Source organism: Leuciscus leuciscus (genome assembly GCF_965113295.1).
Source record: "Leuciscus leuciscus genome assembly, chromosome: 13".
In the NCBI taxonomy this organism is placed as follows: Eukaryota; Metazoa; Chordata; class Actinopteri; order Cypriniformes; family Leuciscidae; genus Leuciscus; species Leuciscus leuciscus.
This window is the reverse complement of record NC_138737.1, coordinates 40,370,203-40,383,065: the sequence shown is the minus strand read 5'-3', so window position 1 is coordinate 40,383,065 and position 12,863 is coordinate 40,370,203. Positions and strand designations below refer to the sequence as shown.

General features: G+C 38.2%; 1 protein-coding gene across 6 annotated transcripts in view; it reads right to left on the bottom strand.

The window, feature by feature from the left end:
- Nucleotides 1–12,863, bottom strand: part of cacna1db (calcium channel, voltage-dependent, L type, alpha 1D subunit, b) — a 99,400-nt gene that overhangs the window by 77,138 nt on the left and 9,399 nt on the right. For all 6 annotated transcript variants that reach the window (XM_082188662.1, XM_082188665.1, XM_082188663.1 and 3 more), the window contains exons 3-4: nt 10,822–10,927; nt 5,387–5,526 (exon numbers count right to left, since the gene is read on the bottom strand). In XM_082188662.1, coding sequence (XP_082044788.1) covers nt 5,387–5,526; nt 10,822–10,927 — 246 coding nt within the window. The remainder of the gene's footprint in view (nt 1–5,386; nt 5,527–10,821; nt 10,928–12,863) is intronic.

Genomic DNA, 12,863 nt, shown 5'->3' with positions numbered 1-12,863 from the left:
GACAGGGGGCATCCTCACATATCTTGCGCATCCCCTCCACATTCGCATAATTCGAATGTTAGAATGAATACGGTTTCTTCCACGACTTCTCCAGAAGTTAAGTTCTCTACAGGAAGAAACGGAGGGCTCATGGGGGAGGGACAGTTATGGCCTGACAGGAACTGCCCATAGATTCTGCGACGAGGAACTTCCTGTTTCTCATGCCCCCATACCAGATCCATTCTGGTTCTGGCGCAGGCCATAACATCTAACAGCTCCCCGTATATGGTGTTTGCAAGCTGAGAGGGCTCAGTACAAATAATATCCTCGCCCTCCTCAACCGCATCCTCCTCTTCCAGGCTACAGCTACAGCGGGGCCTGAGCCACGAGGTGCAGATGCTTGTCCTCCATCCCCTCAAGAATAAGGTTCCTCATTGTGATCTTGTCACAATGGTCGCATTCAGAACCCTCGAGTACTGAACGTGCATGCTCCTCACCCAGAAACCAGGGATCATGAAGGTATACACTTCCTGAAATATCCTGGTTATTTTAAGCAATATTCACAGAAAGGCTCTATAGGGAATCAAAAAAATGGTTTCTCTATATGACATCACTGCAAAAGGAATTTACTGTGTGTGTTCTTAATCATGTGCAAATAGATATAGACAAAAAAATTTACCTGCATCAAAGGTCTGTTAAATACAGTTACAGTACAAACTACTAACAAGGTAAACTTTGCACAGATGGTTATGTTGGTTAAGTGAGATGAAAAGCAATATTCAAGAAGTTTAGGAAAGTTACACTATATTGTTGTGAAATTTCATGGCACTGAAAAAAAAAATGCTGATGTTGACAAGTGTGAAAGCTATAGTAATGACAAAGACACAAGCTAAAGGCAGTGCAACATTACAAATAACTCAAGGACATAATGGGCCTAGTTTGGGAGAATTTTTTTTTACATATGTGGCTTCAACAACTACATGCATCTAAACTTGTCCAGTTAAGCCTGGAATGCTTCTCAAACCACCTCCTGAAATGGTTTAGGTGATCAGATTTAAATTAGTCTCGAATTTGTTTCAGAGGGCATTTTTCTTAGTGACCAGGGTGTAAATAAAATGGTTTTCTCTTTTTCTTATTTCATGGATCTGTATGAAATGACACTCATCTCGCGCCAGGGCTAGAGGACGCCACAGATGAGATTCAGCGTGATCCCTAAGGAGCCGACATCTACCATGACCTCTGACCTCATGCACTGGATTCCTTCCTGCCTGACTGCAGTTAATCACATTAAATCAGGTCATAGATCATAGATCAGACATTTAATCAGGTTGTAAGCCCTTGTGAACAGTTGCCAGCTTTGTGCCAAAATCCTTGGCATATTTACTAAAATCCTTTCAACAATTACTAGTTGACATGAGCTTCTTCCAACAGAGCTGTTTAATCATGAAGTCGATTTGTAGGCCAACCCAAAATACCAATTCTCCATCATTAAAACATCATTAAACACATGCATTTGAACACCACATTTGATGCTAAACACAAAAGCTAGCACTTTTAGGTGAGAACTGATGTTTACCATATTTGATGTGTTTTATGAATGTGCTTTGAGCAACATTTTTCTTACGAGTAAAAGCCTAGATTAAACCCGTTCATCAGATTAAGTTAACTTCATTAGATGTAGACTTCATTAGTCTCTTCATTAGATGTTGTTTAACTGCTTGGTTTATATGGATTACTTATATAAAAAATATCTTCATTAGCAAAAGTCTTGTGGGTTTGCGTAATTGACAAACTACTGTACATAACAAAAATAAGAAAAAAGTAATTTAAATAAAATATGCACATGTGATGCATAACACAAAAGCTTTTGGGAATGCCCGTTTACTGTTTTTTACTATAAATTATAAAATTGCTCATATATTTATTTACAAAAAAACAATTTTGACAATAATTGACTTATTATTTTCTTGTTAAATAGTATATATGCAACATTGTGGCTGTACAAAGCGCACAATGACGAAGGAGATCAACAAAAACAGTCTTTAATGAATAAATCCAAAATGTAACATGCAGGAGATCAGCAGGACTACAGAATAGCACAACCACATGAACATAAATGAGACTGAACACTGAACAAAAGTAACTAAGATAAATGATCACACAGGGAGACTAATCAAAGGAACTGGGAACAGGTGTAACTAATTAGAAACTATGACAACAGATGAGTACACTAGGACTAAACCAAACAAAGACAATGAAAACTAAGACTAGACAGAACAAGAATGTGACAATATCGTTTTAAACTGTAGACCCTACTTTTCACTTCCAAAAAGTTTTACCGTATTTTACAGTAGCCTGACATTCTGTGATTTTAGGACTCAATACTTTTTTTGTACATTGTGGAAATTATTCATGATTTCTCATTGCTATGCATTTTTACTAGGGCACTGAAAAGTCAGTCACTTTAAAGGTCAAGTTGATGTGTTGAATTCACGAGGGGTGAATGCATCAAGGAAGTTCTTCTCCTTCTCCCTGATTTCCACTAGCCTGACCCGTCACTGCATATGCCTTGCCATTTAACCACAAGGTGGTCTGAAGAGGTTTAGATGGCAAGGCCTTTAACGAAGACGCCTCACCATGTGAAAGACAGCTGGCCAGCATCTCCTCCACAGGGGGCATCCTCACTAATCCTCGCTCGCATAAGGAAAAGGTCAATATTTTATACAGTGGGGGGAATAATATTTACGTGTCGGTTGCGTTGTGGGTCAGGCGCGCGGTAGGCATGGGCAGACTGTGGGTCCAATAGCCAAGACTATTTCAACTCAATTCGGTGCATTTGACTGCTGCTTTCAAATGGTCTTGTGCTTATTTGTGTTCGCTCTGTCTGAAGAACATTAAAGGCTTCTAATTACGGCACGATTTGCAGCGCTGAGCGTTATAGCCAATCACGCTGTCATGATCTCATGGCATGGGGGGGGGGGGTTAGTGCATATGCACATGAAGGGGGGTGGGGGGGGGGATCGGGGGATGGGGGGGTGGGGGGGTGTGGAGGAGAGAGAAGCATGAAGATGGAAGTTAGCTAGAGGAGAGATGTCCTAACAACGACTAACATTAAAATGTTATATTCTTGAGAATTGTAATATGGCCGACACACGACAAATAACAAAGAATAGGGAAAAGGAGAAGGAACGCGCGAAGTCCCGAATTTACATCGGAAAAGCGTTCAAAAGGCGGCGAAAACTCCGCCGGCAGAAGGGCTTCCAGTCCGACATTCAGGAGGCTCTGTTTCTGCTGGACAGGGTAAACACAGTTTGTTTTTTCTAGTTTTTCTGGTTCATGACTGTTTCAGGAAGCACGGGAGGGAGGGAGGGAGGGAGGGAGGGAGGAGGGGATGAGGAGGAGGAGGAGGGAGGGTCGAGCTAGCCTCCGTTTTGTTTAACAATACTTCGAACGTCAACAAGAAGTGACGTCACCCAACATCGCTTAGAGCAGCTTTAATGTTGATTAGTCTCCCCATGTGTTTCTCATTAGCCACGCCCCCTTGTTATCGTGTTAAGCTTGTCTGCCTGTGTATAATATCCCTTTGTTTCACTTGTTCTCTGTTAGTCGTTGAATGGACATTCCCTGGTTAAGTGGGTTTCCTCCTGTTCCCTGGTTTCATTTGTTTTCACCAGTTACTTTGTGTTCGCACTTTAATAAATCTAACCTGTATGTAGATCCGCTTCCCAGCCTGATTCTTTGCCTGTCTCAAATGTTACACACGCTGAATCTGATTGAAAGCTACAGTGATTATATTAAAGGGAGGGTGCTTTGCTCGCTTTGTTTTTAATATATTCACAATCTGAATAAAAGTTTTAGCCTATTTTTCGTGCTGCTACAAAGAGGACCAGCGGCCAGGTGAACACTGCTGAGTTTCAGAAGAGACAACCGCACTTAAATGCAGAGCCAATCTGCTAAAGTATTTACTAGCTTTAAGCTTGCAGTTAAACAGGCCTACTAAAACATTCTTTGTTCTCTTATTTTAATTGTGTTGTTTAATGCAATGTTTAATTAATTGCATTGACTCAGAATGCCTAATGTTGGTTTTATTGCTTGTGTTAGGCTACATGAGAAAATTATTTTTGTCTAACGTTCCTCCAACAACATCCTGTAACATTAGTCCACTGAAGGCAAGTTTGAAGAACCCAAGTGCAGTATTTACTCAAAAGCAAGATCCAAGATACATAAAAACAATGGCATGGACATGGCGCTTACCAACAGAGGTTAAAGTGAAACAATACTTGACGAAGACACGTGGCAAACATGAGGGCTTAAATACACACAAGACTAATGACAAGGGACACCTGTGCACAATGAAACAATGAACCAATCGCAACATGACACAATCACATGGGGAACACATGGCAGGATCACATGACTATAACAGGGAATCACATGAAAACAAGAAACATGACAGAGACATGAGACAAGAACATGAAACCTGAACATGACACAAACCAAAACAACCCGTAACACATCCAGCAATCGAAGAATGAGAAAGCGAAGCCACTTTCTCAAATTCCTCGGCCAGTTTGACCTGAAATCCCCAGGATTTAAGTCTCCGCTGAGCCTCAGTCATAAAACAGGGACACGGAGGCAGTCACTTTCTAAAGCACTTGCTGCTAGGTTTATCCATATTTCGTCTTTGACACACACAGTACAAATAAAACGGCTCCTGAAGACAAAAAAGCTGATGACGTGTAACTCCACTTGTGACGTCATGAACTGTTGTCGGCCAATGAATATTGGCATGAGGTTACAATGCTGATGCTGATGCCATTCCTCATAGCAAACACCAAGACGCTGTGTCGAACCCTGCATTTTATTCATATATCACCCGCAATCCACCTTAGCCAGCCGATTACTTTAATGAGCACATATAAGAGTCATGTCACAAACAGCAATCAAATTGCGGAGACAGGTCACAATGTTGAGAGTGTGTTCACACACATGTGACTAGAATATTTCGAACAAGACAAAAATAAAAGACACTTATATAAATATAAGTTAATAAACCTTTGTCATGCTTTAAAAAAGTACACTTATTTTGATGTGTTGACTAAGCACATGTAAAGCCTCAACATTTTATTTTATATTTAAAGTTAATGTATTTTAAATATTGCAATATCATTTAAAATGTATAATTACAAACATATTTGAATACACATAAGTTGAGCTAGTTGCATTTAATAAAGGTAAATACATTTTCATTTAATTGTAACTAACATGCAATTTAGTGTCTGAAAACAGTTCACACTTAAGTATATTCTTATAAAGTATATTATTACAGTAATAATGCTAAAGTGCACTTCGTTTTTACAAGGGTAACCCTGTAAAGGAATATAAAAGCCCGTGACTGTTCACTCACCCAACAATGACGATGACAAAATCCAGCATATTCCACCCGTTTCTCACATAGGAGTTCTGGTGCATCACCAGTCCATAAGCGATGATCTTGAGGAAGGTTTCAATCGTGAAAATGATCAGGAAGGCATATTCTACTGTTTCCTGTGAAACACAGTGATAGAACACAGAGATTTTAGTATCTCGTTGATTTTGTTTGATTATTTGTGGAACAAGAGCATGTGATTAGTAAATTAATATTAACCTGGATTGACCAAAGAGAAAAATCTCAATATGCACAAAATGCTACTTTTGATTTTGTTTAACAAAATGGCAGAACAATGATACAGTTTAGTGTTTGTCCAATACATGTGTTTTTGGTTTCCCCAATCCTGAAAATGTACAGCCTTTCTCTTTACCCCTTAATGTGTTAAAACTGTTAGTCCATCATTAAATTACAATACACTCAAATAAATAAACAACAAATTCAAATCATCACATCAGATTTCTAAAATCCACCACAATATATTTCCTGTTTCCAAGTCCATGTCCAGATTCAATCCTAAATGTGGAAGCTTCAAAAAGTGCAAAAAGTCCCAATCTGGCAACCTTGAGCGCTTCCCACAGCCCGTTTATAACTTTGAAATGACACACGCTGTGCAACATTACTTTACTGTAAGCTATTTGTCTATTTCTAGTGGATATTTTGCACAATATGTCGTCGTATTCAGCATTGCACAGTGAATCAGGCTCAGCAAACGTGTTAGACAGTAATTACAATCTGTGAACTGCTCATGTTTGAGTCCATGCTTCCCCATACAATAAAGGCACAAAAGTCAGGCCCTGGTTTCATGTGAATCCTCGGTTATTGATGCGAATGTTGTCTTTGGCCGCGTCTCAAGCGACAGGATGACAATGGCTAAGCCACAGCACTAAGAATAGCTACAATGACTAGATTAATCCCATTTGAACAATAAAATCTCATTGCTGAACACACACTGCATGTCTATGTGCAGAACAAATCAGTCATAGAGTTTCACATGCATATACTGCAATATAAGGCACTTTTCCAAACCTGAATGTTGACAATACATTGATTAATTTTACGTCACCCGCCCTCCTTTGTCTTAAAGCACTTAAGCTTATCAAATACTTCAGGTACATTCACTCGCTGTGGACTTCAGTTACATAAGGACTGAGTCTGAGGACGAAGACAGACGTCTGATGATGGCCACAGTGACGTAGTGTCCGGTTTAGTGGACGGCAGATTTAGACTAAAGGGTCTATAGTGGTTGTTATGTGCAGTAAAAGCAGGTGATGATGCTGTAGTTTATAAAATGCTCATTTGCTGAGTGAGCTCTGTCTTAAAACACACCTGGACCGAAGTAAAGTGATCCCAGTGCTTGTTTTGGGATTGCTGAAGCTCAGTTAGACTTCTTGCTTAGCAAAGTTGGATGTGGTTACACAGAGCTGTCATTGGCTTTGCCATTATAGTTTTAAATAGTTAGTTATGACACAACAAATTCTCATTTGTTTTCAAGTGTGTCATAAATATTGAAGCTTGTTTCTGCTGTGGAATAAAGAATAAAAAGGTTCTGTCACTTTATAGCTCACAATTCTGACTTTATAACTCGCAATTGCTGGTTTATATCTCACAAGTGCGAGTTATAAAGTCCAAATTGTGAGTTATAAACTTGCAATTGCGAGTTATAAAGTCAGAATTGTGAGATAAAAGGTTGCAATTACCTTTATTATTTCCATAACAGGCCAACAGCACTAGGACTTTTCACTGTTTGTATCAATTAGCTTATCCATGTTTGTCTGTGCGTCAGTGCTGGTCCTCTTCCTGCAGAGTCATTCAACCACTCATTCAGACAATTTGTTAAAGTCCCCCTGTGGTGAAAGTCCAGCTTTTAATGTTGTTTATGTGTCTATGTGGTGTTTTTAATATGCTTTAAGACAAACCATGTGTAAATTCATAAGTCGACAGCATTGCTGAGTATTTCCTCCTTAAAACTGCAGTGAACCAAAGACAGTCTCAAACACACGCTTTGAAATCGCTGGTGTTTCTGACGTCACAAACTACCTTGTAACCAATCAGATCAAGAGTGGATCTCTGAGCTGAGTGAGTGAGTGGAGGAGGGGCTCATTTGCATATTCATAGAACCGCGCATACTAAATGAGGCAAGGGTGTAGAGTTACATTCAAGATATTTTAAGGCATGAAGAAGGTAAAAACTCTTAAATATGTAATTTTGGTGATCAAAGATGAGTTTTAAGTGATAAAATGATTGACTACAGGGGGACTTTTAACATTTTTATGTGATGGCCATACAAAAAATTGGGTTGTCCGTGGTTTGAGAATGTGTTGTGGGTGTCTGGGATGAGTGTGAGATTTCCCGGCCTGAAGTTTTGTCCCGGTCCACCTCTGCTCACAGCATGGCTGATATTTGGAACAACAGAACTCTTAATTACTTGAAATTGTTCATTTCTACCAGCCCTCTTTGGAAAGATGCTGTATGTAGACATTGAGGTGTCAAAAACAGGTCAGTTCTCACCACTTCAAATGCGGAAACAACACAACAATGGTGTCTATCCAGACAGCTTTATTTACTCAGTATCAAAAGATCTCACAAATGGATGCTGAAGTTCACTACTCATGCAACAGAAATAACAAATATATTATTATATGTGTATGGTATATACACAAAAAATACACATTTTATTTCTGTAATTACATTTTAATTTAATTAAGTCTGCTACTCTGCTAAAATATCATTTTTAATCGCTTTTTTAATCATCTTTGAGATCATAATTTTGGACACTCACAGTAAGGACAGATGGCATTCGTGTCTGAGATTATGGTATCAGAATACGTCTAAAATGATATTTACATAAATCAAACTCCAGAGTGTCATTGATATCAAGCCTGTCGCTCTGTCAGCATTACAGGAACTCATGCAAGCCGACACTGTGAAGTGACTGAGTGTTTTAAGCACTTCTTTTATGGTGTCAAGAATAATTATGAAACAGCATCTTCTCCCAGGACAAGGCTGCATGAATCCCATAGATGTAACAATATTGACTTCAAACGTGGAAGCAGAAATCCATCAAAAAAAAAAACACTAAATTATCCACTACACTCTTAAAAATAAAAGTTCCAACATGGTTTTCCTTTCTTTCTTTTTTTCCACAGCAATGCCAAACCATTTTTGGTTCATTAAAGAACCTTTAATGGAACAGTTCTTAAAGTCCCCCTGTAGTCGATATTTATATCCCTTAAAACTCATCTTTGATCACCAAAATGACATATTTAAATGTTTTTTTCCTTGGAAAAAAAAATATTCATGCCTTGAAATATCTTGACTGTAACTCGACACCCTTGCCTCATTTAGTATGCGCGGTTCTATGAATATGCAAATGAGCCCCGCCTCCACTCACTCACTCAGCTCAGAGATCCACTGGTTGACGATCACACGTTGATCTGATTGGTTACAAGGTAGTTTGTGACGTCAGAAACACCAGCGATTTCAAAGCGTGTGTTTGAGACTGTCTTTGGTTCACTGAAGTTTTAAGGAGGAAATACTCAGCAATGCTGTCGACTTATGAACTTACACATGGTTTGTCTTAAAGCATATTAAAAACACCACATAGACACATAAACTACATTAAAAGCTGGATTTTCACCACAGGGGGACTTTAACATTGAAAAATTGCGAGTTTTTAATTTAAAAATAACCTTAAAAATGTATATATACAGTAGCATTAGCATTAGCTATTTATCCAATTTAAATGTGACATTCAAAGAAACTTCATTCATTACATATGCTGTTCACACAGAATGATCTGAACAACTGATTCTCATTCCTGCACTGATTTTATACCCTCCATCGGCTTGCAAACATGCACGGGAACGCATTGGCACTGGCCGCAACTTTACTATGGAACCGCTTGCTATCCTGGATATCTTTCAGTAAAAATGACCAGAACACTTTCATCTAGTCTCGTGTGAACTTGATGCTTTACTACACAATGAAGTGAGTCGTAATGCACTGGATTCACCCACGCAAATATTCATCATTCTACTGAAGAAAATCAGTCGCACAGGTTTGGAATGACATGAGGGTGAGTAACTAACAACTGCATTTTCATTTACCAATCAAACACTGCAATAAGAATGCATGTAATCGAACAGCTGGTCGACTGAGATAAGGGCTGTAGTGTGAGAAAGAGAGAGACAGTGGATAGAGAGATGAGAGAGTGAGTGAAGATATAATCCTCCTATGATCCTCTTTTCCCAGCCCTCCACCCTCCCGGGTTACAGATGGACTCGTGTCACTCAGAGGAATATAAATACACAGCTTGTTGCGTTCAGAAACGCCAACCACTCTTACTACAGTTCACCAGTGTTTGTATAAAGGGCTTTTCCCACAGGCTTGTGTGCAATTGAGAATATAGGTTTGTAGGCTGGAAATGATCGATGCGCATGCATGAGTGAGTGTAATGGAAATGCAGAGAGAGAGAGAGAGAGAGAAAGGTTAAACACTGATGTGACCGACTCGACTGAAGCTAATCTTACTGGACAAGCCCAATGCTCAAAGCCCTGGAGCTCAGAGAAGCAAAACTCACTCTGCATTTACAAGAAAAACACTATAGGCCTAGTGTCATGATAACCAGACTGCACGAATCCCAGGACATTACACACTTGAGTTTGTGTGCTTGCGAATAACAGGAATTGTGATACGGGCTTAATGTGATTCAAAAGGCATTGTTCATTGAATAAATATGAGCGTTGCATGTTCAGATTGAAAATGTAGTGCTGTTGCACATTCAAAGCAGTTTACAATCAATAAATACCAGCCATTAATGCCAAAAGATTATATATGATCTACTGTTGATGAATTATGACGTTGTTTATTTTATGGTGCATATATTATAATATGTTGCAGATGGTTGTCTCTTTTTAATGAGCAGCCGGCAATAGTAAAGCATAGACATTTCAAAATAAGAGTCCCGGTGTATTTTTTTGTTTTGTTTTATAGCTATTATTGGTAATTCGGTTACTGAATAAACTGTATCTGCCATTTAATTCAATGTTTAAAATATGCATAGTTCCATAATTATAAAAAAAATACAGTTTGAAGTATTTTGTCCACTTTGAAGTATTTTGGCGTTTGAAGGACTTCAGCAAAAGTATCTATTTGATCTCCTTTTAATCTCATTGTAGAGTGTTTAGGGCATTTAGATGTGCAGTTCTGGACCAGGTTTGAAATCTAGGTCTATGAGATGCAATTGAGCTACAAAAGAGAACAACAGAGCAAATTAACCGCTTTTGAGTGTTTGCAAATTTGCCTTTGTGCTCATGTAAGTCCACTTTAATTCACTCATCTAATCTCAATTAGCAGAAACTAATCCCATGACACAGCCAATGAGGAGTCAGAAGAGATGCCACAATACTCACCAAATCATGATTAGTTGAGTTGGAGTCATCTTCAGGAAAGGGGATGTAAACAGCTAAGGCCACACAGTTGGCAAAAATTGACAGCAGTATAAAGATATCAAAAGGTCTGGAAGTAACAGGTTTAAGGAGAAATGTCATAACATCATTCATTCCCCAACAGATCCCACCAAATCAAACTTGATAAAGAAGTAAAATTGTACATGAAAATCATTTGCACATTTGAATTGTACCCTGTAATATCAGTCATATTATGTGGCTTTTTGGTCTTAAAGTAGGGATGCACCGATATGAACATTTTGGCCGATAACCGATAATTCTTATGTTTGAAAGCCGATAACCGATATATTGGCAGATAAATCTAAATCCACATTTTTATATAATTTTTGAGAGTCAAAAACAAAAGTCTCACCAGTAAAAGCCATGTCCCAAAATGTTATGTAGCCGATATGACAGACTTGTATCACTTTACTGTATTTTCCTTTTTTGAAGTGATTCCAATCATATTTCAAGCAATTCAAAACCATCATGTTGAACATTGAGCATCTGAAGCGTCTCAGCTGAAGGAAGTAATACATTATTTATCGGCTTTAATATACTGGACAAATTTTCTTATCAGGCCGATAACGATAACATCAAAAATGAACCGATATCGGCCGATACCGATATGGTGGCCGATATATCCTGCATCCCTAACTTCAAGCTATTGCATGTTAATTATGTGTGACTAGCAATTGCTTCTAAACACTCAGACTAACTAACACTGGTCAGTCAAATGGATAGTCCCGCCCCAAACTCATCTCATTGGTTGAATCAGAAGTTGACATATCATCACATGGCGAATTACAAACAGTGTTTTTGCTCCTGATGGGAAGGGGAGGAGTGCAACTTAACTTAACAAGGCCATTAGCAAAGGGTACATGCGATGGTCACTTAAAGCAAGTCATTTTACCATTTATGATCACGTGACCCAAGATGTCGAGTTCACACAATTTTCTTTATAAAGATAGATGACGGGAGCGCTGGAGTTCACCAAGGGTATAATTACTGAAAATCGATTTGATTTGTTTTATCATGCATGAAAAATATTTTAGTTTCTAATTAAAATAAGTTTCGGAGACACAAATGCATAAATCAAGCTTGTCCAAAGAAGAGCTGACAAATTTTATAAATGTGAGAGCTATAAATATGTAGACCTATATGGGCAATATATTAATATAAAATCAGAGTTGGCGAGAATATGAAACTGTGTCAATCGTCACGAAAGTTTAATCCTTGCCAGTTTAAATACTCAAGCGGAAGAAGATGCGAAAAGATCTCGAGTCATTACTCGCTGCTCCCTGCGTTTCTAATGTGAAAAACACTCACTTCTCTAGACTGAATAACTTTTGTAACTTTAATAAGGATTAATCTATGTTTCATTTATACAGTGAAAACTATGCCGTGTTATTTTACATTTGCTTACTTTACTCCATTTCTGTACCTAAATACTTCTGCTAGACCTGCACTGTCTATTTCATTTGTTTAATTGTTCTATTGTATTTTTTTTTTTTTGTGCTGTTACTTATAATTGTATTATTTGTTTTGATTTTTGACTGTTTACATGTCTTTAATAATGTTTTAGGTTTTAATCATTAGTAAGGCTGGTATAGTTTTAGCTGTGGTATTGAAATTGGAACAGAAAATTGTGAATTTTCACTGGTATCTAAAATTTCATAACATTCATAACTCCCTATTTTTGCAAAAACAGTTTCATGGCCTGTACATCGTTACCGGCATTTGGCAGGTGTGGCAAAAAGTTAGTTTTATTCCCTGTATATATATATATACATATAGCCAGGCCATCACTGTAAATAAGATAATAATAACTCTTAACTGGCTTGCTTGCCTTGTTCAATAAAGGTGAACAAACAAAGGAACATTATAAAACACAGTTGCCCTGCTCCCTCGACTGCAACGTCGCTGTAAACTCGTATGATTTTCCTTCTTCTGTGGAACACAAAAGAAGTTTCAGCTGTTTCAGATCTGTTTCTCCATACACACTT